This window comes from Lagopus muta, chromosome 1, assembly GCF_023343835.1.
Source record: "Lagopus muta isolate bLagMut1 chromosome 1, bLagMut1 primary, whole genome shotgun sequence".
NCBI lineage: Eukaryota > Metazoa > Chordata > Aves > Galliformes > Phasianidae > Lagopus > Lagopus muta.
The window spans coordinates 194843698-194871609 of record NC_064433.1 but is presented as its reverse complement, the minus strand read 5'-3'; the positions used below and the strand labels follow the sequence as shown (position 1 = coordinate 194871609).

General features: G+C 48.5%; 2 protein-coding genes and 3 long non-coding RNA genes across 5 annotated transcripts in view; all 5 read right to left on the bottom strand.

The window, feature by feature from the left end:
• Nucleotides 1-27569, bottom strand: part of LOC125703809 (rho GTPase-activating protein 32-like) — a 37732-nt gene extending 10163 nt beyond the window's left edge. Inside the window, exons 1-7 of the mRNA XM_048968836.1 lie at nucleotides 27495-27569; nucleotides 27066-27188; nucleotides 26409-26486; nucleotides 25540-25621; nucleotides 24690-24833; nucleotides 23997-24099; nucleotides 23600-23732 (exon numbers count right to left, since the gene is read on the bottom strand). Coding sequence (XP_048824793.1) covers nucleotides 23600-23732; nucleotides 23997-24099; nucleotides 24690-24833; nucleotides 25540-25621; nucleotides 26409-26486; nucleotides 27066-27188; nucleotides 27495-27548 — 717 coding nt within the window. The 5' untranslated portion in view covers nucleotides 27549-27569. The remainder of the gene's footprint in view (nucleotides 1-23599; nucleotides 23733-23996; nucleotides 24100-24689; nucleotides 24834-25539; nucleotides 25622-26408; nucleotides 26487-27065; nucleotides 27189-27494) is intronic.
• LOC125692735 (ras GTPase-activating-like protein IQGAP1) lies at nucleotides 14-5398 on the bottom strand. The gene is made up of 6 exons (XM_048943660.1): nucleotides 5101-5398; nucleotides 3270-3502; nucleotides 2393-2525; nucleotides 1953-2055; nucleotides 1183-1268; nucleotides 14-610 (listed from the first exon to the last, which is right to left on the bottom strand). Exons 1-5 carry the CDS (start codon nucleotides 5101-5103, stop codon nucleotides 1210-1212), a joined length of 531 nt encoding a protein of 176 aa, XP_048799617.1. The 5' UTR covers nucleotides 5104-5398; the 3' UTR covers nucleotides 14-610; nucleotides 1183-1209.
• Nucleotides 8651-9128, bottom strand: LOC125692806 (uncharacterized). Its single transcript, XR_007376851.1, has 3 exons — nucleotides 9012-9128; nucleotides 8837-8926; nucleotides 8651-8715 (listed from the first exon to the last, which is right to left on the bottom strand). It is a non-coding gene; the product is annotated as an uncharacterized LOC125692806 (long non-coding RNA).
• LOC125692800 (uncharacterized) lies at nucleotides 10209-12177 on the bottom strand. The gene is made up of 4 exons (XR_007376849.1): nucleotides 12028-12177; nucleotides 11000-11170; nucleotides 10395-10478; nucleotides 10209-10273 (listed from the first exon to the last, which is right to left on the bottom strand). It is a non-coding gene; the product is annotated as an uncharacterized LOC125692800 (long non-coding RNA).
• Nucleotides 15846-20279, bottom strand: LOC125692809 (uncharacterized). The gene is made up of 3 exons (XR_007376852.1): nucleotides 19686-20279; nucleotides 19356-19496; nucleotides 15846-16056 (listed from the first exon to the last, which is right to left on the bottom strand). It is a non-coding gene; the product is annotated as an uncharacterized LOC125692809 (long non-coding RNA).
• Nucleotides 27570-27912: the final 343 nt, after the last annotated feature.

Genomic DNA, 27912 nt, shown 5'->3' with positions numbered 1-27912 from the left:
AAAGGAAATTACACGACAAACTATTTTCTTTTAAGAAAATTTAAAGATAATTTAAATAAAATTTTAAAAATTTAAGAAATGATTTAAGAAATCTACATTGTGATGAATGCCACGGGTTATTCACAATAATCCCCACAAATCATCCGTACAACAGTAAATTTAACTGCTGCCATCAGACCTGCTCACACTTGGAATATTTTCTGTTCTGGTAATTTTTCTCCTCCAGAATTATCACAGATACACTTTTACAGAGTAACAAATTCTTCACTGACAAAGAACTAGCAAGCACAAATTTAACAGCTACAGCATCTGAAAGAAATGGCTACGACCTCAATGGACTTTGAGTCACAGCACCACCTTTGCTCAATTTAAACTTCAGTTCTCCTACTTGCACAAACAGAACAGCAAGAAAATCCAGGTTCTGGTCTCCCTCTTCTCTTAAGAAATACATCAGCCAGTTCATCTCTCACTTCCTTCAGCAGCACTGTCCTAGCATCCATCTCCGCACTTCCACCACCAGGAAGATCGCATTTATCAGTGAGCGGGAGAGAAACCTCTGTCTTCGCCAGCCTTTCCCTGTTTGGGTCATTAATGTCGCCAGACCCTTCGCCTGTCAAGTAGAAAAAGATTTTACACGTTACCTCACCTTCTTTACATTCTTGATTGCTACAGCTCTGTATCTTTTTCCTTATGTAACAGTCTACACACAAACCACACCATTTATAGTCAAACTTGTCACATGCCAGTGACAGCTTTTAAAAACATCTCAAACATTCCAGATTTTTTTTTTCCTACAAAACTGGGACTACTCACACACCAGACAGCACCATGTAATCTCTAGTTTATATACCTTAGGCTTTATGTCTATTCCACACCGGTATTCAACATCTTACTCTCTATCAAAAAGAAAAGCTGGCCTGCCAATAGTACCCGATAAACCAAAGTATCAGTGTGCCCTTCTGTCCATGCGCTCGACAGAACGCAGTTTGCAATCTAAAAATTGCCCCTCTTAGTGACCAAGCTTGTAATTCTTCTAACAAAGCCATCCTGCCAAAAGCATTTTCCCTGTTCCAACTGTAGCTCAGTTCTCATCAGAACAGTCGCTAGGTTCTCTCACATAACACTTGGTCTCTGTGTGCACTCAGAAAACATGCCGGCAATCATTCCTTTAAAAGCTCTTACTTTTCTTGAGGAGCAACACCCAGGGAACTATTTTGATGTCCAAGCATCCTCCTGAAAGCTGTGTCCTTCTATCCATCCCCTGAGACCTGCAGACGAGATTTCATGCTTGCAACAGCAGAAATACAGAAACCAAAGAGAGACAGACTTGTGCAATTTCTTCATCTTGCTTATGGTGAAGCACCAAATGTTGACTCAGATCCCGTTCCTAGAAAACTGCCATGGATTAGTAACAGAGAATTTAGATCCTGCCTCCCTCCAACTCAAAGGTTTTTTTCTCCTGCCCCCATTGTTCCTTTATCAGACATTCACTGATGGGTGCACCCAAAAGGAGGGAAAAAAAGTTAATTCTCCACATGCCAAAAATTGCACTTCTCCTGCGTGACGCCTGTAACTTCATATATTTACTACTGAACTCCTAAGGAGCACAGATCTTGAGACAGTGGACAGACCTTTGCAAATATGCCAGGATGCACAAAGCAACGGCTCCAACACAAGGGAACAAAGAACACATTGCACAATCTCTGTTCATCTCCTAGAAACTGAAGTGGTGTGACACAAGGTGTTTGGAGACAAGGAAAGAGAGAAGCCAGGCGTGTTTTTTTTCCACAGGATAACAAGTTCTGAGGTCAGAAGAATGAACTGGAACAAATACACGGCTTTGTTAGAGCACCAACTTCCAAACGGTCGCTGATTATTCCTTTGATAGTTTCTTCACTACCCTTCAAACCATCTACGGTAATACGACATAATTCTGCAGTAAAACAGATCACCTGTTAAGGACTCCACTGAAGGAACTTCTCCAAGGTCATCCAGCAATTCACGAATGGGATCATGATGCTCGGGAGCAATTGCATCTGGATGGTCCAAGAGCAGCTACACGAACAGAAGAACAAACTGCGCTGTTCATCGTGAATCCTTCTCTACACACTGAAATTATATTCCTTTGTGTTTTTAGAAACAAATCCTCACTTCACTGAACTCTAAAGCTGCAATATCACGGCTGAAAGTCGTACCATCTGCATATACACAGACACTTCCAGAATAGGCTTCAAACATCAGCAACTTACTAAATTCTAAAAGCTTACAAACCTTTGAGCTCTACAGTCAAATGAAATCACTTTAGATTTGGCTACTTGAGGTTTCAACAGCAGCAGCATTTTCTGTGTAAGAACAGCTTAAGAAAGAGCAACTGTGACTGACGTATCCTTACAGTGTGTGTACTGATGATTTCACCAACAGAAATACAAATAACTGGGTTAGTGAGAGTCACCAAGCCAGAATACTCATCAATATTGAATTGATCCTGCAATTCAGGAGCCGCGCCAGCAACCTGAAAAAAGTGTCTGAAAAAAAGAAAGAAAAAGGAGAAAAAGGAGAAAAAGGTAATCAGCATACCAGCAGCTGTTCTTCTTTAAGCCATGGTTCCCAAGCATACTACAGCTGGACAAGCTATAGCTTATCACATCAAAAGCCATCTAGAAGATTCAGTTATTGGTACTGGCCATGTTGGCATTCGCTCACTGTAAGCATCTGCAGGACAAGTCTACGGACCTAATGACCTTGTGCACCCATTCTTCTGTCTTAGCTGCAAGAATAATCCTCACTCCCAGCCATTTCCAGTTTTCTTTCTTACAAAAGATGAAAGATAGAAATAAGCTCTTCATTCAAAAGTTACTTTATTATACAAACAACTAAATTCCAGCCTGGTTTAATCCAAAGTGCCATCTAGTTTGCATACAGAGAACTAGGGTGCATATAGGAAAGAACGCATGCACACTCCAGTTTTCAATGGCCAGAATATCATAATAAACACATAGAAAAACAGCCTTTACTCTGGAGGCTTGTATGGCAAAGCCAATTGTTTTGACCAGCTCATTAATATACTATATCTAGTTTGTAAATTCCAGCTACATATTTTATATGTCATTATTATCAATGATTGTGGAAGCCCAAAGGGCAATCTCATTTTCAACAGACCTCCTTTTGGACAGAGATGGAATTTATTACATTTAAAATTCATCACTCCTTTTTGTTTGCAACACTGTCCTCTGCCAAACTCCTCAACACAATCAGCTGAAGTCTTCTACCTGAATTTCTGGGACGACTGTGACAAGTATTCCTTCACGATGCTCAGATGTGCACTGTCTCCCATGAGCATCTTACTGGACGCAGCATGCTGCAGCATCTTTGCAACAGAACCAAGGTTTCTTCGTTGATCTGTAGTCAGCTGCCCTCCAGCTGAAAGATCCATTAGGTCAAATGCATCCGGTGCAACCATGGCCGGATTCACGTAGCGGTGATAGAGTAAGTTGCTAACAATCTAGGACAAGTTGAGGAGAGAAAAAAACACGTGCAAAACCAATGGCACAGACCTCCACTGAGTCTTACTGACACTACTCTGAGTGAGTTCTGACCAATTACTTTCCTGTGAGCTGTGGGCCCCGTTCAAGATGCAGGGTCCACTGCGCTGCCATTAATAAGCACATGCTGTCCCAAAGAATCTTAGTTTCACACTGTAACATAGATACATACACTAAATAAATGCACAACTGTCAACATACAAGTGGTAAGACTGACCACTACTAGCTCCAGAACAACACAACTGCAGATATTCCTACACACAAAGGTTTTCAAATTTCACTTTCAATACCACCTGTCTATATATATATTTTTAGAAGTTACCAAAGAATTCCTCAAACAAGCGTAAAAGTTACTCTGAGAATTAAACCAAGCTTAGTCTAACAGTAGGCAGAACAACTACGCTACAGAGAAACCTGGTACTGCAGTCTCACTAAGGGATAGGAGCCAATTCCTAACACAGGTGTGCAGAATTGACCACCATCTCCAACAAAGCAAAAATGGGGAAGCGTGGCAAACCAAGGAGCTGAGCTGAGAAAACAGCAGCTACTTTCTGCCCTTTTTCCAGAGCACTTCTCTCTCTCTCCGAATACCTCTTTGGTTAACTGCAACGTTTTTAGCTACACATCCCCAATTAAACACAACTGAGAGGAACTCAGAAACGTTTAATCCAGAAGTAAGAAACTCAGAAGTACCGAAGATGAGCGGTATTTGACATTTCAAAAGAAGTCCAATTCACCCAGCTAAGTGAGCAGCAATGAACGCTGAGGCTTTTTTTGTCTTTGACTTCATAGCATTGCTTTTCCACCACTTCCCTTGAAGTGTGTTAAAAACAAAACAAAAACAACCAACAACAGAAGCTTCAAAATCTGGTGAACATCAAGCACTGGAAGAAACACAGAACTCTGACTGGGGACGGATGGGAGCCAATCAAGAGTTTATAGACACACATTAAAGGGAGGACAGGGACAGATGACGTAGCAGGGGATCTACAGGCCAACCAACCAGGATGACCAAGTGGATGAAACCTTCTCATGGGCAGACAGGAACAGCTGCATGCTGCGATTCTATGAACACAGCCTGTGTTGACAAGGACCACAATGCTCATCTCGTTCCAACCCCCCGCTGTGTGCGGGTTCACCAACCGCCAGCCCAGGCTGCCCAGAGCCACATCCAGCCAGGCCTTGAATGCCTCCAGGGATGGGGCATCCACAGCCTCCTTAGGCAGCCTGCCCGAGTTGTGGGCAGAGATTGGCTTGGTAGAGTAAGATCTACGGTATCTGTATCTACGAGTTAACACAGAAGAAATGCTTTGGGGCTTTTCTTGGCCTATCTCTTCATGAGATTCACTTCCAATAGTCTCAACACCCCTGTCACAAGATGATCTTTATACCATTCAGAAGAAAGCCATCTCGAGCTGATGGAAAAAAGCTGGTAGCAATTGGACAGATGCATGCAATGAATCCAGGGATGGTTTGGAACGATTAACAGAGCAATGCAAAGCAGCTGAGCAACTTGTAGAAAAAAAACAGTAGCAACAGCTTCCATACCCGGCCTCACCATTCTGACATCCCATCTGGTTAACCCAGGACTTGTAAATATCCACTGGATCCGTTCTGACGTTGAGCGATTCGTCCTCAATTATTTCCTTCACAACGGGGGCCAAGATCTGCCTCAGTGCGTTCTGACCACGGGCACCACGGTTGAAAGAGCGCATCTCAAAAATACAGAGGAAACAAAGGGAGTTCTACACAGGCACAACTATTTTCTTTCAGTATTTCAACAAGTAAGCAATCAGCAACAAAAGCCATTCACAGCATGCCGCTATGGGAAATCCAGCAGCAGAGAATAAAGCATATGTATGCACTTTCCTGAACTACTACTCCAAGATAATAATAATTAAACAAACCTTTTAGACGTTACCTGTTGGAGGGCACATACCATCCTCATACTTAAAAGCATCAAAAAAGGCATGATTGCCTCCAACATTGTATGTATTTGGTCTTCCTAGCAAGTTGTCAAGCTCCGTATCAGCCAGAAGTCATAAACACCAAACTCCTAAGTGACAATCAACTCCATTATGCCAACGGACAGCCAGAATCCTTAAGCCTGACAGCCAGTAAAAAACCCAAACCAGACAGCATCTGATTTTCAGCCTCCTCATCTGTTCTGGAAAACAGTGTCCTTCGCGTCAGCTTCACTCTGGCCTGTAAAGCCCAAGCTCGCAGTCTGTGCCAAGTCCTTCTTACTAGACAGCAGAGAACTTAGATGGGACTGAATCTTAGGAAAGCACTGCATTAGATCAAAAATAGTGCCTCCCTGAGCAACAAAGCATTGGCTAAAGAAAAATGGCTTTAATCCTAAAGAACAAAGGTAATTCCTTCTCCTTCCAGGTTACAGAAAGGACTGACGCCAAACAGCTTGAGCAGAAGGCAGGGACAGTTCAGCATTATCAGCAAATGAGCACGGGACATCACACCAGAACAGCTTCAATTTTAGCAGCGGCCCAAACTGAGGCAACAGCAAGGCTGTGTCCTACGCTACAACGTACTTGATCTCTTCCTGCAATGCTGTTTGCAACAGCCACAACAGCAGAGATTCCTCTCTCTGACTGGATGCGTAGTTATGCAGCATGAAGATGGCTGAATCCATGAACTTCGTGGGTTTGTTTTGAGGCATCTGCAAAAGCAGCTTGGCCAAGTACGTTGGAGTAGTCTAAAACAAGAAGAAAAAGTACTTAGTGCACGTGTATAATCAATGACTATTAAGATGTTGTCATTATGAAATAAACAAGAGAGTTTGACAAAGCAGACTAAGCTAACAAAAGGAGAATAAATAGAAGGCTTACCCCTATCCTGGGCTCACTTACAAAACTCCAGCAGAGCAGATCTCCAGACGAGATCCTTCCCCACTGGTAGCCAGCTCTTAAACAGGTCTAGGAGGGCTGTAGCCTGGCTGCACCTCTTCCAGCAGCACAGCTGCATTGCCTTCACCTGTGCTCCTCTGCCTGACTCACTGCTCGCCTCAGGTGATCAATCAGAGGTTCAGGCCATGACTCAGCAGTTCCCATACAGCACGTGTCCACAAAAGCCAACACCACAAAGACAGACAGCGCCTCAACACTGCAGTGCAGAAGCACAGACTGTTCCAATACACGTAAGCATCTATGACAAGAGCAGTGAATGAAAATGGACCTGGGGGTATTGATTGATGCTCGGCTGAACATGAGCCGACCGTGAGCCCAGGTGGCCAAGAAGGCCAATGGCATTCTGGCTTGCATCAGAAACAGTGCTGCAAGCAGGAGCAGAGAGGTGATTGTTCCCCTATATTCAGCACTCGTGAGGCCGCACCTCAAGTACTGTGTCCAGTTTTGGGCCCCTCACTGCAAGAAAGATATTGAGGCCCTGGAACGTGTTCAAAGGAGGGCAACGAAGCTGGTAAGGGGTCTGGAACACAGGCCATATGAGGAGAGGCTGAAGGAGCTGGGAATGTTCAGCCTGGAGAAGAGGAGGCTCAGGGGAGACCTCACTGCTCTCTATAACTTCCTGAAGGGAGGTTGTAGTGAGCTGGGGGTCGGCCTCTTCTCTTGTGTCATCAGTGATAGGACCAGAGGAAATGGTTTCAAAATACGGCAGGGGAGATTCAGGCTGGACATGAGGAAGTATTACTTTTCAGAAAGGGTGGTCAGGCACTGGAATGGATGCCCAGGGAGGTGGTGGAATCACCGACCCTGGGGGTGTTCAAGGAAAGACTTGATGTTGCGTTGAGGGACATGGTTTAGTGGGAGCTATTGGGAATAGGTGAACGGTTGGACTGGATGATCTTTTAGGTCTTTTCCAACCTTAGTGATTCTATGATTCTATGATCTATGAAAAGCTGCATACCTCAAGTAGAAAAGATGCTGATAGGCTTCCAGCTTTTCCCTCTCCTCTTTGCTCAAAGCTTTCAAACCTCCCTTTTGCTCGTTCAGCGTCATCACGTCACAGAGCTGTTCCTTGTTCTTCCTTTTGCTATGAGAAACAACATCCTGCAAAGAACACAGAGGGACAGATTCCACATTTAAATAACACGCAATATTGGAAAAAGCTGCACGATAGCACTTCCTTTTGTGTGGATAAGGCAGTCAAGGTACATCAGGAGATCATGAAGTGAAACATTATCTGTTATAGCAGCGATTTCTGTCTTGTCCCCACATTCCAGAATTGGTTGAGAACCTACAAGGACTAATTGCTTCGAGCAGGGACTACTGTCAGAGCTGGTAGCGTTCTGAAGATGCTTGAAAATGCCTTTCTTTCTCAACTGTGCTTGAAGCCCCAAGCCCTGTTTCCATTTTGCTGACTCACTGCCTCCACTGCTCTGATAACGATGATACTTTTTGCTGCCAGCATCAGCCCAACAGCTGGAGCCTCCTTTGGAACTGAACATCACTGCTGCCATGGTTCAGATTTTACACAAGGTCAAGCCTAGCGCCACGCTATTCAGGACCAAAGGAAAAGGTGACTGTAACTTCAGCTTGAATTAAAAAAGGCACCGCTGTATCAGCAATGTTGTTCTTGTGTGCAATCAATCGTCAGCAAAGTGACAGAGGGGGCTTCCATCAGCCAACCAACACCAAGCAGCCTGAGCACATTTCCTGCTCCGAAATCACCTCCCCCTTCTGATACAGCACACAAAACGTGAGAAGAAATTAAGGTGTGCAAGTCCATGACTCATGTAACCACAAGTGAACAGACAAACAGTTCTCAGAGCCTTCAAGCATACCATCTATTGCTTTCCCTTGGTCCCGAGTGCGCTCTTTTCTGGTGCTTTGTTTTTAAAACACTTGAAGCCTTGATGTTTCTGCTGCAGTTCTCTTTCTAGGGATACATAGTAATAAGTGGAACAGTTAGGAACTTACTGGGAGGAAAACCTGTAACTCTGGGGGAAATAGTTCCCACTGAATCTGAGTGAGTGAGATCCAGGCTCAGAAGGTCCTCATGCTAACTGCCATTGGCCTCAATTCACTCTCCTAGTCTCCCAGCACTGCATTTCCTACCTGCAGTGTCATTCTGTTCTTCACTAGCAGTCCAATCTTGATGTCCATGAGATTCAGGTCATTTTCAAGCTGTTGATTAGATCCGATCAAGCTCACAACTTCCTCACACAGTTTCATTAGCTCCAGCTCCTCCTGAATATCTGGGTCCGATCAAGCAAGTGAACAAATTTCCCAACCACAGCCATAGGTGGGTTTTCAGCATTAACTAAAAACAAGTGACAAAACATCAGAGGACAGGAAACAAATTAATGCACGTGTTACCTCTGTGCAGACAGCATGTCAAGCAGCAGCCAGTCCAGGGTCAAATTAACACCAATGGGCTTGAATAACTCCTGACAGCATCCGGAACTTCTGGCATGGAATAAATCAGGACAGAAGTCAACGCTATAGGATGAAGTCAGTATCAGCTTAGGGGAGTCCACCTTGCTGAACTTACCCCAAAGATCAGCGCTCCTATTTCCCAGCAGCAAAAGTACTACCGTGAACCAAGTTTGCACAGAATCACAGAATGTCAGGAGCTGGAAGGGACCTCCAAAGATCATCTCATCCAATCCCCCTGCTGGAGCAGGATCACCTGATTAGGGCACACAGGAACATGTCCAGGTAGCTGCTGAATGTCTCCAAAGGAGATCCCACAACCTCTTTGGGCAGCCCATCCCAGTGTTCTGTTACCCTTGCCGTGAAGAAGTTTTTCCTCTTATTTAGGTGGGACCTCCTATGCTCCAGCTTGCACACACTGCCCCTTGTCCTATCACTGGATGTCACTGAGAAGAGCTTGCCTTCATCCTCCTCACGCTCACTATTCACACATTTACAAACATCAACGAGGCCACCCCTCAGTCTCCTCCAAGCTAAAGAGACCCAGCTTTCTCAGCCTTTCCTCATAGGGAGATGCTCCACTCATCAGGGCAGAGTAGAGGGGAAAGAGAACCTCTCCACCTCCTATCCGTACTCTTTCTCATACACCCCAGGATGCCCTCTTGGCCACGAGAGCACAGTGCTGCCTCATGCTCCTCCTACCGCCCACCAGGATCCCCCAATCCCTTTCTCCTACGCTGCTCTCCAACAGCTCAGCCCCCAACCTAGACTGGTACTCAGGTTGCTCTTGCCCACATGCAAGACTCCACACCTGCCCTTGTTCTTTCTCATTCCGTTTCTCCCCACCCAACTCTCCAGGTCTCGCTGGAAGGCAGCACAGCCTTTTGCTGTGTTTTGTTTTTTTTTTGCCACTCTTCCCAGTTTTGTGTCATCAGCAAACTTGCTGACAGCGCATTCCACTCCCTCAGCCAGAGGGAATTTTTCCTTCAGCCACCTACCTACCTACCTACCTACTCTTTGCACCACTTCACCCCAACTGATTTTCATAGCTCTCTTTGTGTTGCAGATCTCACTAACAGTATTTTTCTGCAAATAGAGATTCAAAGCATATTAGCTTTATTCTTTTGGCCACACTTACTGAGGGTTTTGTAGTCTTCTCCTGCTTTGTTTCCTCCGATAAAAGCTTGAGCTTTTATAACGTCATTTATCTAGAATGGGAAAAAAAAAAACAAAACAGCCACTTACACTTGTTAAGGGTAGAGTAAAAAAATAAGTGTCAGATACTGAATTCATTTCACAATCTCTTACGTGGTCTCTGAATTATTGCAAGTGATCTCTGCAACGCCTTCTGCCTTGATACATCCTGGCCAGTGACTCAATCTACAGGAAAGAATCCCAAAGCATGTCAGATAAAAGTCTTCTCCACAAATATTGCTACCAAAAATGTTAACAAAAAAAAAAAAAAACACAAAAACAAAAAAAAAACCATAGCACTTGCTACCTTCACTTCTCGGTCCTTGTGTGCTCGTCAGTAATCCAAACGGATTTGATATGCCTTCCTCTGTTTATAGCCACGCCACTGGGACTGAAAACACACACAAGAAAGAAGGCGACTTTTCAAAGTGAAGAGCAGTAATTTACTATTCGATGCTTCTTTCTGCTGCTCAGTTTCCACTTCCCTTTGGCTGAATAAAATGTAACAGAGACATGCTCATCTTACAAGACATGCCGTAAGAGATATGCAGTGAAGCCTTAACTATTTCTTCCACCACCAGCTGTCGTTGTGAGGGACTTAGCAGCACCCCCCACCAAGGGCAAAACACAGCTAGAGAACAAATGACTAAAACTAAACAACCAAATGCACCATCCATTGCACAATTCTCAAGGCCATCTTCAAGTCTCCAAACCCACGGACTAATGGGAAGAGGGAGAGAAGTAATTTATACATAGTGATTCCCAGGGAGAAGGAAACGCCTTCCAACACTTTGCAAAATGAAGATAATTGTGCGTGGCAACTGCTTGCGTTGAACAAAACCAGTCAGTAAGCGTGCGTGTGGAGAGCAATTGACAAGTACAAGCTTCAAACACAATTAGGGGATTTCATACCTGCATGCAAGTGATGGCTGGAACTTGCTTTGTCAAAAACCTCATTCTGGAGTTGAATTCCTGACAAACAAGACAGCCTCGACAACAAGCCTGAAGCTTCACCATCAGGTTCTCTTTGGCCAGCCACAACTGCTCTCGGTCCTATGCTGCCGTGACTCCAGATACAGTGCTCTAGATTAGTGTTATGGTAGGAAGAAGAGCCAGGAAGAGAAAAGGGAGATGCAAAAATGACATGTTACACAGCGGCTTCTGTATTCTGCTCAAGAGAAACTTACAAGTTGCTTTTTGGTGAGCAGCTGTCATGGTTTTGTGATTTTTGGTCATCAGTATTCCACACCATAACATCATGTAATGCACTGGGGGTGGGGTTTGATATCTGCCGAATGTTCGTCCGTCGGAGAAGAACTACATTTCCCCAGGAGACTTTGCGGTCAGCAAGGGGATATAACTCCAAGCAAGGTCACCTGATCCTTCTTCTTCGCCTGCTCTTCGCTGTCTGCGCTTCGCTATCTGTGCTTCGCCGTCTGTACTTCAGTCACTCAACTGGACTGCACTTCTCACCCCAGCGTTGTGGTGAGGTCTATACAATTCAAACAGTCTCTCTCTCTCTCTCTCTCTCTCTCTCTCTCATTGTATTTTACTAATACTATATTTAGTAAAATCATTTGTTCCACCTCAGATCAGTAGATCAGTGCTGTTGTTTTCAAGTATTTTGGGGTCCCCTGCTTCCCCTTTCCCAGAGGCGCGGATCCGCAGATCCCTCCGCCCTGCTGGTCACGGAACTGGGCCGGACCAGCCCATAAACCGTTGACAGCAGCAACACCACCGTCTTGTTCTGGTGATAAAGGTGTGCACATTCTCCACAACAGGACAAAGAGGTGCTGACGTGCAAAGTAGACAGTGAACAGGGAAATAAGATACAAAGCTTGCCAACTTGACTACTGTGGGGAAACATTACTTCTTAAAGTTGCAATAAGGCCTGAAATAGTGGCAACTTCAACTTCAGAGAAAAAGAGCACGTACTTTACCTGCATCTCCTCCCGTGACAGCTGTGTGTCATTCTGCACAAATTCCGTCGCTTCATCCCATCCTCCCTCTCTGCTCCTCACGTTATGATAATGATGACAGCCTCCTCTCACCCAGTGTTTCACCCGTTCACTGCCACTGCCTCCTGAAAGCAGAAATGCTGCTATGTTGAAAGCAAACACGTATCTAGCTTCCTCACATACAAATACTACAAGAAGGAAATGCATGGAGAGGGCCCTTCCTCCAAGCAATAGAAGGAACGCCTCAGATTCCAGTGAACCACCGCAAGAACTACCTAAGCACAACATATTCTACAAGTGGGGAATATTTCACTGCTAACTTTTTCATTTCCTTCCTACCTTTTTTTCTTTCCTTTAACAAAGACTTCAGTTTACAAGGCAGCCTCAATTTCCTGTAACATGAGATTCTAACAAGATACCCAGAACGCAAGACTGCTCCTCACATTTCTCCCCCTCTGCTTTCCATTCTACAGGCAATCATCTTGAATTTACTGCACTAGCAGGTAGCTATTTGGGGTTCACCTGTGGCCATTTTTCTCCTTTCCACTTCTGCCAACTCTCGCTGCTTTGTCTCTGCACACTCTGCAGCGACTCCGCACAGCCCCACATCTGGTGAGCACAAGGCACTCAGGGTAGGGCTGGTATCTCCGTGACCGACTGCCTCATTCACGGCCAGAATTCCTAAGGAAACTTCAACAACAGGAGGAGGCAGGTTACCTGGGCAGTCAGGAGCTCAGTGACTCACAACAAACTTCAGAGAGCAAGCTCTGAATAAGAAAGTGGGCAGGCGAGGTAGGAAACCGGCATGGCTCAGCAAGGACCTGCTGAGGGAACTGAGGGCGAAGAAAGGGGTGTACAAGCTCTGGAAACAAGGCTGTGTCACCTGGGAAGAGTACAGGAATGCCGTCCAGACTTGCAGACGTGGGATCAGGGAAGCCAAGGCGCAGGCAGAACTGAACTTGGCAAGGGACGTGAAAAACAATAAGAAAACCTTCTACAGGTACATTGCCCAGAAGAGACAGGCCAAAACGGGCGTACCTACTTTGGTAAATTTAAAAGGAGAACTGGCTTCAACAGACGAAGAGAAAGCTGAGGTGCTGAATGTGTTCTTCACCTCGGTCTTCACTGGTGGCCAGGATTCTAGTCTTTTTCACGTCCCTGAACCCTGCATCACCAAACCTCTATGTGGGGACCAAGGAGGTAAATCCCTCCCCACTGTAAGGGCAGAGCAAGTCCGAGAGTGCCTCCTTAGACTGAATGAATACAAGTCTATGGGGCCGGATGGCGTGCATCCCAGGGTCCTGAAGGAGCTGGCTGAGGTGGTTGCCGAGCCGCTCTCCATCATATTTGAGAAGTCGTGGCTGTCAGGTGAAGTCCCGGACGACTGGAGGAAGGGTCACGTCACTCCCATATACAAGAAGGGGAGCAGAGAGGACCCGGGGAACTACAGGCCAGTGAGTCTCACCTCCGTGCCTGGGAAGATCATGGAACAGATCCTCCTGGACAACATGCTCGGTCACATAAAGAATGAGCATGTGATCCGAGACAGCCAGCACGGCTTCACCAAAGGAAGGTCATGCCTAACTAATCTTGTGGCCTTCTATGATGGAGTGACGGCATTGGTGGACAAAGGGAAGGAGACCGATGTCATTTACCTGGACCTGAGCAAGGCCTTTGATATGGTCCCCCACCACATCCTCATCTCCACAATGCAGGGAAGTGGATTTGATGGATGGACGACCCGATGGATAAGCAATTGGTTGAAAGGCCGCAGACAGAGGGTGGTGGTCAATGGCTCTATGTCCAGGTGGAGGCCGGTAACAAGCGGTGTCCCCCAAGGGTCTGTCTTGGGACCGGTGCTCTTTAACATCTTTATTAATGACATCGATGAGGGAATTGAGTGCACCCTCAGCAAGTTTGCTGACGACACCAAGCTGAGTGGTGCGGTTGATACGGTGGAAGGAAGGGATGCCATTCAGAGGGACCTCGACAGGCTGGAGGGCTGGGCTCAGGTGAACCTGATGAGGTTCAACACGGCAAAGTGCAGGGTTTTGCATTTGGGCCGGAGGAACCCCAGGCACCTGTACAGGCTGGGAGGAGTGGTCCTTGAGAGCAGCTCGGCAGAGAAGGACCTGGGGGTCCTGATGGACGAGAGACTGAATATGAGCCAGCAGTGCGCTCTGGCAGCTCGAAAGGCAAATGGGATCCTGGGCTCCATCAGGAGAGGGGTGGCCAGCAGGGACAGGGAGGTGATTGTCCCTCTCTACTCGGCTCTTGTGAGGCCCCATCTGGAGTACTGTGTCCAGGTGTGGAGCCCTCAGTACAAGAAAGACATTGAGATTTTGGAAAGGGTCCAGAGGAGGGCGACTAAGATGATCAGGGGGCTGGAGCACCTCCCCTATGAGGACAGGCTGAGGGAGTTGGGCTTGTTCAGCCTGGAGAAGAGAAGGCTGCGGGGTGACCTCATTGCAGCCTATCAATACCTGAAGGGAACCTACACCCAGGAGGGGAGTAAACTCTTCAAAAGGGCTGACAACAGCAGGACTAGGGGAAATGGTTTTAAGTTGAAGGAGGGAAGATGTAGGTTGGATGTTAGGGGGAAGTTCTTTACTAGGAGAGTGGTTGGGCCCTGGAACGGGCTGCCCAGGGAGGTTGTGGATGCCCCATCCTTGCACGTGTTCAAGGCCAGGTTGGACGGGATCCTGGACAACCTGATCTGAATGTGTATGTTTGGTGGCCCTGCTAGGCAGGGGTTTGGAACTACATGATCCTTGGGGTCCCTTCCAACCCGGGTGATTCTGTGATTCTGTGATCTGTGATTCTGTGAGAGCAAGGCACTGTGCGAGTGTACACAAATACCTTCCTGTATTTATGCACAAAAATACTGATTAAAAAAAGACAACTTGGTGTACAACAATCTTTTCAGTACACTGTGCATCTGTGTATGGCACAGTGTCTGACAGCGCTTTTTTTTGTGCTCTTAGTCCTACTACGGTGCTGATTTATCGACGGTATTTCTCTACAACCTTTTATCCATTCACTCAGCTGTACTCTGACAACAGCTGTAGTCAAGGCAGCTGCTTCTTGCAGAGCCCTGCTACAGCAGACAACTGACTCAAAAAGCACCTTTCCAGTGACTGCACCGTTCCTAGCAAGAATAGCAACCTGAACACAGAACAGGTTATCAACAAGAACAAGATGAGGAAAGAGCTAACCCAGGGCTACTCCAGAACTCTGCTGCAAACACAGGACAAAATCAACCACAGGTATCTCACCGAAGCAGTAAACACGAGATACAGTCATTTTCAGCACTGAGCAAATGTCTGTTCACACACACACACACACACAGGTAGAAGGGTATCTGAAGATCTTATTCAGGCTCAAAGAAGCATACTTTAATCCTGCTTTTGACCAAATGTCCTTTGGCACAGTCCACCTGCCAACTGCACTGATTTGTGTTTTTATCTGCACTTAGTGCAAAAAAAAAAAAAAAAAAAAGTACTTTGAGAAATACTTCATAGAATTAAAGGCAACAGTACAACACAAATGAAAGCTAAGATGCACCACAACTGTGCACATGAACATCCTCTATTGGGTTGACTACCCAACCACAGACAGACACAGTGATCTGCTAATGTCAAACACTTGGACAGAGATTCAATAGGTATCTCTGCCTAGGATGTAACCCAGTCACAACACAACTGAAACAATGACATATCCTTCCAAAAAGATGGAAAGAATTGAAATTGAAAGGCTGTGACATTCATTGTTGAAAGAAAAAACTTCTACACCTACCTGAAGGAAACACTTGTATTCTAATTTCCTTTGCATGTGTACATTTCTTGCTCGCATTCTTTCATTTGGTGACGAATATTTGGTTGACAATGGCATTGAACCACGGTATTTGCCACAATGCTTACATCTCTGTGACTCTTCAGTGTCCTTGTTAGCCTTCTGAATCCCATCCTGAGTTTCATCGAGCCAAAGCACAGCTGTTTCATCCTGAGTGTCCTGAAGAGAACATGATGAGGAAAGCATTTGCAGCATGAGGAAAAGAGTGTCACTGGTTGTGCAAAACAAAACCACCACCTCTGAGCAATTGCAGTTTCAAGGGATACAGGAAGCACTTCAGTATCTTTCTAATCAATTGCAACACAAGGCCATAATGGACATTTGTTACTAGCAGAAGCAACTACAGCATTACCAGGCCAAAACTCACGCGCTGTCACACATTGCAGGGTAAACACTTCTCTCACTGCTCATCACCTGAGAAATCGCATCATACGCCAGATCCCCTGCTTTGTGCTGAACTGCAATCCCTCTCAGTCCCAAGCTACACAAGTCACCAGCTAGTAAGCACGTTGACTCAGGACAGCAACTGTTCTACCCACAGTGCCAGTCTGTACCACGAGCTCACCATCTCTGAAATGGCTGCCATGTTGCAGGGAGGAGCCCTGCATTGAACATATGCCTCAATGAGGTAATTTCACGTCAACTGAAGTCACCAATCCAGCCTGGCAGAAGCTTACGTGCACACCAAGAACAACTCCTTATTTCATTCTCACTCAGTAGGAGGAAATGCTTCAGCACAAAATGGGTTCCTGAGGAACATGAACCCTTTCAGGACCACTGAGGAAGCTGCTCAGTGATCTTCATCACCAGCGCAGTTTTCGGACACTGCCATCGTGAAGGTTTACACTTAGTCAAAAAAAACAAAGCAAACGTACAAAAAAACACCAATGTTGAACACAGTATCATCTCAGTCTCTATGCTAAAAACTCTTTAAGTACAATTAGCTAGAGCAATCCATCTCCAGCAGTTCATATCTTTAAGCCCATCTCTGTAGCTCACAAAGATTCACGTGTTATGCCTGCATCTCTCTTTCCTTCATACAGACAGATCCAAACTGGCCAGATAACATCAGCTGATAGCATGCAGCGTTCACCCTTTCATTCCAGATCTCTTTCCCAGCTTTTCTCCCAACATCAGGAATGCCCTCAGTACACAGATGCAAAGGCTTCCTGAGAGGTACTTTTAACTACACCCACCTGTGCTTTCTCTCTCTTACCCTTTCAAAAAATAATGCACTGCAGACATACAGTACAAGTAACAACTTCACAATTTCACTTGCAGTCTCCTTGACTTTAGACTCCTCTTTTCCACAACTCAGCAAATCATCTACATACTGAAACAGCTTCACCTCCTCTTCAACCTGAAACTTACCCAAAACTTTCTCCAGCACTTCATTAGATAAAACAAAAATAAAATATAAAATATATAATGTATGTAAAATAACACATAATAACACAATATATAATACCTATCATAATATAACACATAAAATATAATAAATTAGGCGATTCTATGAACCCTTGGGGTAAAGCAATCCACCTCTCTTGCTATTTTTGTCGCATTTTTGGATCCTCTTGTACAACGGCAAAAAGATCTCGACTCTCTGAGTCTAAAAGGCAGGTCCCAAAAGCATCTTTGAGGTCTGTTACACCGAACCATTTGTGTCTGCGTGGGATTTGACTCATTACATTACAGGGCTTAGGAAGCAGGGGGTGTCATTTGAGAACCATTTCATTCATTTCTCTTGGATCTTGTACCAGTCGATAGGTGCCACCTGCTTTCTGTAAAGGCTGTTTTCAATTATTTTGAAATCATTCTCCCCGTTTCCCTTTTCCAGAAGCACGGATCCACGGATCCCTCCACCCCGTTAGTCACAGAACAGGGCCGAACCAGCCAGTAAATCACTGATGCCTGGGCAACCTGTTGTGTGAAAAACTTCCTCCTAATATCAACCTAAACCTCCCCTGTCTCAGTTTAAAACCACTCCCCCTTGTCCTATCACCATCCACCCTCGTAAACAGCCATTCCCCTTCCTGCTTCTACACTCCCCTCAAGTACTGCAAGGCTGCAATGAAGTCTCCCGCAGCCTACTCTTCTCCAGGCTGAACAAGCCCACTGCCCTCAACCTCTCCTCACACAGAGCTGCTCCAGCCCTCTGACATCTCAGTGCCTCCTCTGCACCCGCTCCCACAGCTCCACGTCCCTCCTGTGCTGCGGGCCCCAGGCCTGGATGCAGCGCTGCACATGAGGCCTCAAAGGAGCTGAGGCAATAAGGACAATCACCTCTCTCTCCCTGCTGGTCACCCCTTTTGCAATGCAGCCCAGAACAGGGGCTTCATTTTTTATAGAAATCTACATATCCACGCCTACAGTCCCCCCACAATGCACTACAGCTTCATATTCCTTCCTCCCTACAGCTCCCAACAGCCCCCAATAGTCTCATATGACCCTACGGCCCACCACAGCCCCCTATCTCCCTATACACCACCCTTAGAGCCCCGTATCTGCCTCTCCCCACCAACAGCTCCCCATAACCCCTACATCCCCTCACAGGCGCCTACAGCCTCACATCTCGCTATATTCCCCCCTCCCTACCACCCCCCCGTCGCCTCCCTGCAGCTTCCTAGAGCCCCCCACAGCCCCTCTCCCCGTCCCGGCACCGCTCTCCCGCACACCTCCGGCACAGCTGTCCTCAGCACTCGCTCCCGGGCTGCCGCGGCTTCCCTCTCGGTGCCGCCCGGACAGCTCCGGCTGCCGCCGCGGTCTCCTACCGGGCGGCACAGGCGGCTGCAGCGGTGCTCTGCGAGGAGAGCCGCGCCTCCAACAGCCGGCCCCCAACGTTCGCTCCCGCGCACGGCGCCTCAGCCAATGGCAGCCGGCGGCGCTGCCGCGGACCAATGAGAGCCCGGGGGGCGGGGCGGCTGCTGGTCAGGGTGAGCTCCTCGTGCCTCAGCGCGGTGGTGACAGGTGTGCAGATGATCTGCATGGCCAGCTTGTAAGTGGGAGCCAGGAGCAAACGCAGCTGCAGGAGCAAGGTGCTAGGGAGCAGCCAAGGAGTCAAAACGCATCAAAAAGCCCTGGAAAGCGTCACAAAGCCACAGCCAGGAAGCTTGGGGTTATCATGAGCCATATCCAGGATGCTAGAGATTATTTGCTACCATTCCAAATCATAGCCAGAGCTCTCAATGCAGGAACAAGCCTGGAGCTCTGCTTCAGCCCAGCATCACTACTTGCTCTGGCTCTGCTCGGTTGACAAGAGCTCAAATCGCCTATAAAAGAATGAACAGGGGTTGGTGTCAAACTCTCCCAAGCTGAATTACAAAAGTGGTTCTTGATCAGGGGAGAACTGAAGGTGTTAGGTATGGGCTGGAACGCTAGAAGGAGATACAAGCCCAGTGACAGCATGCATTCTATGTTGCTGAAAAGCACAGCTTTGGAAGCAGGATTTGCACCCTTACCTGCCAGCACTACGACTTGCATTTCTACAGGCTCCCTGGCATTGCACTGCAGTTGACGTTTGGACCCAGACGATGGTTTTCCCAGGCTGAAAACAGGAACACCAACAGCCAGCTGCTGATTCCTTCAAGGAATGGATGCGCCTGGAGGAGAGAGGTGTTAGGGAGCAGCCAAGGCATCACAGTGCATCAAAAAGCCCTGAAAGGCATCACAAAGCCACCACCAGGAAGCTTGGGGTTATCACGAGCAGCATCCAGGATGCTAGAGATTATTTGCTACCGTACCAAATGGGAGCTGCAGACATCCCGAAGCCAGACAGAACGGGAACAAACCTGGAGCTCTGCTTCATGCACCCTGCAGCCTCAGCGTTGCAAGCTGAGGTGCCTTGCTGTTTGTTGCATTCATCCCAGTCCTCGTGAATGAAGACTCCACAGGCATTCAAGGTGTTGAGTGAGCACGAGTGTGCTTTTATTATTAAAGGAAAGGACAGAAGGGCGTGAGAGGTCCAGGTAAAGGTGGGAATCGTCCTCTCTTGGATGGAAAGGTCACGGAGAGAGTGGCTCAGAGCTGTCAGATCCGCTGCACGGTGCCTGGGACTGAGGGCCTGATTCTAAGCCCCCCTCCAAGAGGCACGGCTTCTCATCGGTGATGCCGACCTGCTCCTGCACAGAGGTGCTGCTGTCGGGGCACTCGGACTGTGCTTGGGCTGGGCTGCACTGCAAAGGCGCCGGGTCACAGTCCAGGCTGGTGACTGTGGTGCCTGGCGGGCTCAGGTCAGCATCTTCAGCAGAGCCGGGAGAAATGAGGGCTTGAACTTGGATGAGCTCCCTCTCTCCATCACTGTTGTTACATGGAAGGCTGTCATGTGAACCGCAGCCATTTGTGCTTCCCAAGAGCTCTCCACTGGTGGAAGCACACAGCCCAGCTTCGCTACTTGCTCTGGCTCTTCTAGGTGGACAAGGGCTCAGTTCATCTAGGAAGGATACACAGGGGTTAGTGCCAAACTTTCACAAGCTGAATTACAAAAGTGGTTCTTGATCACAGGTGAACTAAAGGTGTCAGGTATGGGTTGGAACGCTGGAAGTAGATACAAGCCCACTGACAGCAAGAATTCTATGTTGCTGAAAAGCAAGGCGTTGAAAGCTGGATTTGCACCCTTACCTGCCAGCACTACGATTTCTGTTTCTGAGGGCTCCCTGGGACGGCGCTGTGGCTGACGTTTGGCCCCAGAAGATGGTTTTCCCAGGCTGAAGCAGGAACACCAACAGCCAGCTGGTGATTCCTTTATCTTGCTGGGCGGACTTGGTCTGGAGAGAGAAAACAGGGAATGGTGTGAGCCATGCGTGGAGCAGAGTGAGGGAAGAGCTGCACTGAGCTCTTGCCAACAGTTGCTTGTTCCTAGCACCGCCTGGTTCCTGCTGAAACACAGCTTAGAAACTCGCTCCATTTCAAGCAGTGGAGGGATGGTTCCATTCCTACAGCTCAGCCCTGAAGTCTTGCTGGCTAAATTCCCCTCAACTGTGTCAAGCATGATGCAGAGCACGTGAGGTCCACAGGCTCCACACACCTGTACAGGACAGCGCCTAAAGGAAGGCTTTGACTGAGTTGGCAGGCATAACTGCTGGCTGAGGAATTGCACAGCCATAAAGGAACGTCAAAAGCATCTCTGACTCTGACACTGACAGCTCATCGGCCCATCTCACTGCCATGTCTAGTTTCTCGTGCCAGCAGGTCTGACCAACAGCTCTGCGTAGAAGAGAACCGGAATTGGTTTCAGGCACGTGGCCGTGAAGTCCGGAAAACCCCAACGTTTCCAGGTACATCCAGCACAGGCCAGGGTAGACGTCAGCGTGGCTTTGTGCATCTCGTGACTGCCTGCCCAGCAAGGAAGGAACGGCAGCCTTGTGTGGCTAAACTCAGCCTGTCAGGCAACTGAATGTGAGTTCAATCTCACAGTCCAAAGTGGAGTGGAGATTCACTGCAACACTTCAGGCACCATTCATTAAATCTAGTTTCCACAAGTTGAGGCACTAGAAATAGTGGGGACAAAACAAACACAAGCCACCCAAACAGTGATGATAGCTGCTGGAAAACAAAGTCCTCTTTACCTTTCAGATGGAAAGTCGATGACTGTGTGGAATTTCCCCCGTACAGCTGCGGGGCCTTCTTCCACCTCTATGTCCCTGCTCTCTGTCACAACCACAGGAGAGCTGCTGTGGCCTCGCCTCCGTGCCTGCGCCTCCTCCAGGCTGAGCAGCTCTGTGGCAGCAGAAGACGCCTGCACAGACTGGGGCCCTGAGAGAGAACTGTGCCCTGGAAGGGAAAACCACAGGTGAGAGCCAGGATCAGAAAGCGGCAGCACAGCCATCACAGGTCCGGGGGAGCTGCTGTGTTTTCCTCAGACTTGCTTAACCAAGCCGCTGCAAGAAGAGCAGCTCAAAATAACCATGTGCTCAGAGGTGTGTCTATGGCAAAGGAGGAAGTCATAATTAAGAGCAGCTCCCTGTATCGAAACAGGCAAACAAAAACCCTAGAAAGCAGGTATGGTGAACTCAGAAAGCTTCGCTGCCACACATTCACCAAGCTTCACCTGCATCCAAGACATCATAGTGACGGTGACAGGACCAAGATAAAGCTAATGGAGGAAGACACTCACCTGCTCCACCTGCCATGTCAGGTCCAGATGTGGAGCAGAAGAGGACATCTGTGTGGTCGATGATGAATTCCACCACAGACGACTGCGTCTGCAGTTCCGTGCAGGCAGCTCTCCCACTGGTGCAGGCAGACTCGCTCTGCTGTGATCTGTAGAAAAGGCAGGTTTTAGAAGTCATTCAGCCAAGATCGCTTCCCCAAGTCTGAATTACTGCAGCCCAAAGCTGTCACATTTGTTCTCTGGAGACTTCCGCAGTGGGCAATCAGTGATGCCACTGAAGAAGTTCTCCTGGCTGATCAAGGACACACCAGTCCCATCTAAACAAGAGAGCAGCAATGCTCAGCTAGAAATTGTGCCCACGTGGGGTTGGAGAACAGTCCAGGCTCCTGCTCTGCTGTCAGCCACTCACTGCACATTTTACAGGAGAAGAGCACATGTGGTGCAGAAGAAGGGAGGACTGCTTTATTCTACTGGAGAACAGATGTAAGCGTTCTGTTGAAACGGAAAAAGAAGTTTACCTTAAGAGGTTTGGAGCCCACACAATGGCTAAGTTCTTAGCGTGCATGTTGGTGACAGAGCTGTTTGCAGACAGACAGGCCAAGTGTCTCATCAGATACGCCAAGGTCCTGGGAAACAAGAGAGGCAAATGTTCAGCACCAGCCAGCATCCCGTGCTGCAACTCACAAAGCAAACCTCAATTCACACTAGTTGTTATTAGTGCTACTGATGCTGAAGATGAAGTAGATCCAACTTGACCAAGTGCCACGCTGCAGAACCCAGCACCAGCACAGCCACAGCCACAGCCATCAGCTGCACCAAGCGTGCCCCGTGCCCAGGAACTGACCCCATCAATTAACCCCATGCAGTGTTTCAGCACACCCAGGCATCCCGTTGATCGCTTGAGACAAAGCCTGGAATTGCACTTTGCCCTCTGAAGTGCAGCAGGGCTGAGCTCAGCAGGCTGAGGGCAGCACTGACCTGTAGTGAGGAGCGGGCAGCTGCTGGATGACGTCCCGCATTCCGACCAGCCGCTCCTCCTCCGTAGTGCCACCAACAGCATCCTGGAAAAGGGCAGAAAGGGACTGAGACACAAATCAGGCGAGATACCTGCCGCAGGGTCGGGAACCATGGGCACAGCGCGCTGCTGGTCAGCACTGAGAAAGATTTTAGGCCTCCCCAGAGGCAACTGGCGAACATAGCGGCACGCAGCTGGTGCCACCACGGCCAAGGAGTCCAAGCACTGGGACGGTTTAAAGCCTGGTTGGGCAGCTCAGCTCCTCGCAGGGGGCATTCATCTCCAAGTACCCTTGGCTATTAATCCCATTCCCGTTCCAGAAATAGCTGGAGAATAGAAAAAAACAAACAAACAAACAAACAAACAACACAGGAATTCTCGTAAGCATTGTGAATATGGAAATAACCACCTCCTGGGGCCACCAGAAGTGGCATCAGCACGATGCAGGATGTGGCAAAGACATGCGATTAAACCCCATGGGGCTAACAGAAGAAGGGCCTCAGAGCTGGGGCACTGCTGCAGCCATCTCCCAAGAGGCCCAGGGAAGAGGGAAAGGAAAGGCGTTGCCTTGTGCTTACCGAGAACTTGTCGTACAGCTGGTCGGTCAGCAGGGGGGTCGGGAGCTCCCTGAAGTACATTTTGCAGAGGGAGCTCGCGCTGTGAACGTCGCGGACGGTTAGCTCAGGAACCTGCTCAGACTCAAATTCCTGGCTGCAGAGAAGGACACGAAAACGGTTGAGAAAGAGGAAAGCAAGTCAAAAGCCACACCCAATGCAATCAAGAGTTGGAAGGGCTTCCTGATGTACAGGAGAACACAACCACTCGGCCACCAGCACCACGTCAGCCGTGCTGGATGGGATGTTCCCAAAGGAGACCTTCTCTTGGTGCTAAGGCATTGCCCGCAGGCCTCTGAACGCCCGCAACAGGGCACGTGCCCCTGCTGGCACCTGTGTCTGTCAGTCGCAGCACTCTTACCGCAGTCTCTGGACGTTGGACGCCACGCCGGACAGGCGGTATATCCCCTGCACCACGCCATGCTGCTCGATGAACTCGGCGCAGCTCTGGAGGACCTGGGGGACTAAAGAACACGTGCCGGCGGTTACTGGAGCTCCTCATTCAAGTCCTGGCTCAGGCTGCGCTCCCGCCACATCCCATCCACTAAGCCCAGCCAGGCTACTGCTGTGTTCTTCCTTGAAGGGGACAGCTGTCAGAGACACCTCTGCAGGAGCTGCTGAGGAAACTGGACAGAGATGTGTTCTTTGCATTCCAGAAATGCCAGGACCTAGGAATCAGCCTGGAGAAAGTAATTCCGGGGAAGCCGCAGACATTGCAAGTCCCATCACAGCTCCCACGGGAATGGAGGTGGAAAATCTCACGCCCGGAAGGAGCTGGGAAACTGAGGCAGGACACTCTCTTTGGCCAAAAGGCTTCCTTTCTTTTCAGGCTACCAGGGGGTTGGCTTACAGGCTTTGCTTTAAGCAAATACAAATGTGCTTGTCCCTTAGGAGCATTTCCCTCGCAGCCATCACCTACTCACTTTATCTTTCAGTCGACAGCTCCCATTCCCCGTTTCTCCATTGGTATCAACCTGCCCCTTGCTAGATACCATCTCCCTTTCAGCTTTAGGTTCCCAAACAGGGAGGCTCTCAGGAATGGGCTGTCCCTTACCATCACGACCAGAGTGGAGAAGATGCTCTCCCAGGTCACGGCCGAACACCCTCTCCTTCTCCACCTCCCGCTCTTTCCGTTGCTTTGGCCGGGCCTTCACCACAGAACGAAGGAAGGTGAGGAGCTTGCCGCGCTTCTTTGGCACTGCACAACAAAAGGAAGAAACCAGTTCATCTCAGGTTTGGCTCCGTTGGACGAGGCCGAGCACAACACATTCTACAGAGCACCTCAAAACGGGAAGAACATGATGAGCAAGTGCGTACCAAAATGCATTTTCCCCATCCTTGGAGGAGTCCAAGGCCAGACTGGATGGGGCCCTGGGCAGCCTGGTCCAGTCCCACATTAAATGTGGAGCTTGGTTGGCAGCCCAGCTTGAGGCAGGGGGCTTGGAGCTTGATGATCCTTGAGCTCCCTTCCATGCCAAGCCATTCTACAAGGATTCTAGGATTTCCCCAACTCCAGTCATAAACACAGGAGGACTGGGCCAAATCTCTGCACGTTCTGATGGAGTTTAATGCACTCCTCTTGCTTAGCTTGCTCAACCTGGGCATTAAGGACCCTCTTGAAAAGCCACGTTCTGATCAAGCACAGAAGCACTAGCACAACCAGACCTCTATCTGTCCACCAGGGACGCTGGCTGTTCTCAGCCTCGTACTGACTTGCAGGAGAACTGCCTTTGCCTTCCCTCATTCTCACAGCCTACAAACACCAGCCATACGCCCCGTGCTATGCATGAAGGATCATCAGCACACAGGATAACGTGGGAAGGATAAGGGAGGTATTAAACATGGAACACACCCAAAAAAGACTCCATTTTGCTTCCCTGCACCACCAAACGTATCATCCGTACCTGGCTTTGGCACCGAATTGATGAGAGACTCCGGGATTTTTCCGTTAATGAGCTCCACACACTCACCAGGGAAAAATCCAACCTGTAACAAGAAGAAGACAGGTGTGATACTGAAGGCAGCGTTTCTCAGGCCTGAACTGTTCAAACATCACATTTTCCTCATAACGTGCCTGCCGGACGCTCCGTAAGACAATCCAACAAAAAAATGGCCTGCTTAACATTAATAATTATTCCAAATTGGCAGGCAAATACCCATAAAACTGTGTATGGAGCGGGGAAAGGACAAGTATGCTATGCACCCCTAAATCTCAAGTGTGCCCGAAGGGAAAGACTTCATACAGAAGCTATATATTATAGATGGATGCAGCTAGATCTGAGTTAGCACAGCCTATGAACTTTCTGCTTGCTGACTGAGATGCAGCTGCCATCCCCAGCTCTGAGCTACCCAGCCTTCTGCAGCCAGCAGCAGCAGCAAGCACACAGAGGCTCTGTTACCCTGCCTCATCTCGGCTGACAGGCAGCGACTTCCTAAAAGACACTGGCTTCACCTTCTGCATGGGTGCAAGCACAAGAGCTCAGAGACACTGAAACACGTGTCCTAGCTGCTGCATTTCCAAAGGTGCGGTTCAGTGGCCGTGACCTGATGCATGCTGTGAGGGCTCTTCTTTCTAAGTTAATTGAGGAGGCAGTTTCCTACAAAGACCAACTTTCAGCTCTGGCCTAAGCCCACAGCAAAAGGGAAAGTCCCCTGACACCAACACTGGGAAACCATTTTCCATGTGGAGCCATGCTGTGCAGGCAGGGCAGCTCTAAGCTGAGATTCCTGCCTCGACCCAAGTTGCGCTCTCACGTCTGAAGCTTGTGCCTACCTGAAAGCCGTGCTTGCCTCTCCAGCGGGGGCTCAGCTCCTGAGGCGGCATATCGATGACGCACACGAGGTCTCCCACCTGCAAGAGATTGCAACGTCAATCCCAGCTTCAGCACGGCTGGGAGGAAAGCGCAGCTCAAATGACTGCATTCTTCTGCACTGCCCAATATCGTCAAGCTTGAGAGCCATTGCACCAGTGCAGCTCTTCAGGCATTTGCAGTCGTACAACCGAACGTGGAGGTAGAAGAGTCACTGCAATACACAACACACAGAATTCAGCTGTTCAGTATGAAATGGTTCTCAAAAGCAGCAGGCTCTTTGCCAAAGGGAGAGCTCCAATTAAACCGCAGGCATAAGTCAGCGGAACAGATCCTGAACAGATCTGCACACTCCATACACTGCTCTGCCATTGCTCAGACACCAGGCTACCACACTGGGCAGTAGCTCTTTGATCACAAGATTCCAATGCCAAATAGAGCCATAGTTTAGAGATGGCTGAACTCCTCCCTGCATCCAACCCGGTGCAAGTCTAATCTGGAACCGCATCTGCTGGGCTTCACCTCACCAAACACTCTGAAGCTGTCTGAGAATATTCCTGATAGCTTCACATGTTATACTCTTCTGTACAGGACAACAAGGAACGCCCTTAACTGCTTACCTCCAAGGAGAGTTCACCCGGTGCCTGGGCAACGTATCTCTTAATAACGTGGGCAGCAGCAATAGCTGGGATATTAAGAGATGACTCCTCACGGACCAGCAGGGGCTTCCCGTTGTTCTCAGCCTGAAACAGAGAGCACAGGCCATGGTGAGGAGCTGAGGGCAAACGAGGAGGATTTCAGGCTGAGGAGCACGTCAGCAGAGAAAGCTGCAGGAAATGCACTCGGTCCTCATCATGGGCACACAAGAAGGAACGGCAAGGCTAAGAACATGCCCGCAGCAAGGAAAGAAAGCCTTTAAGGCAGCTTTTCAGTGACACTGATAGAGCCGCAAGGATTCGCTCTCTCTTGAAAAGCAGGAGAGCACATCTGCAGCTCACTCTGCTGGCTCAAATCAGGGAACAAAGACCAATCAGAGCTCCGTACTCTACCTCCATCCGTGTCATGTCAGGCCCACAGCTGATCTCGCTGCACGCGACGCCCATCACAGCAGGCACGACAAGCTGGAACTGAAGAGAAACATGCTCATATTTTCTCTCTTCACACACCACAGTATTGAGAGACTACCGGAGAACTACCCTTGGCTATCCTCTGGCACAGGCAGGTGCTCTAGAAGCAACCCCTCTGTTCACTCCGTTCAAATGGGACAGCCCATTAGGCAGCATTTGACCAAGCAGCTGTCCCTCTGCTAGCAGATGGGGACTGGCACAAAGCAGCAGATGCATTCACCCAGGGCGCTCTGACAGCGCAGCAGCAGGGCAGTGAGAGCAATCATTGCTGCAGGTGCATCTGCTCCCCGGCCACGGCTCCCAGCAGCCTCACCACCGGCACCTGCTGCAGCCCCGCACA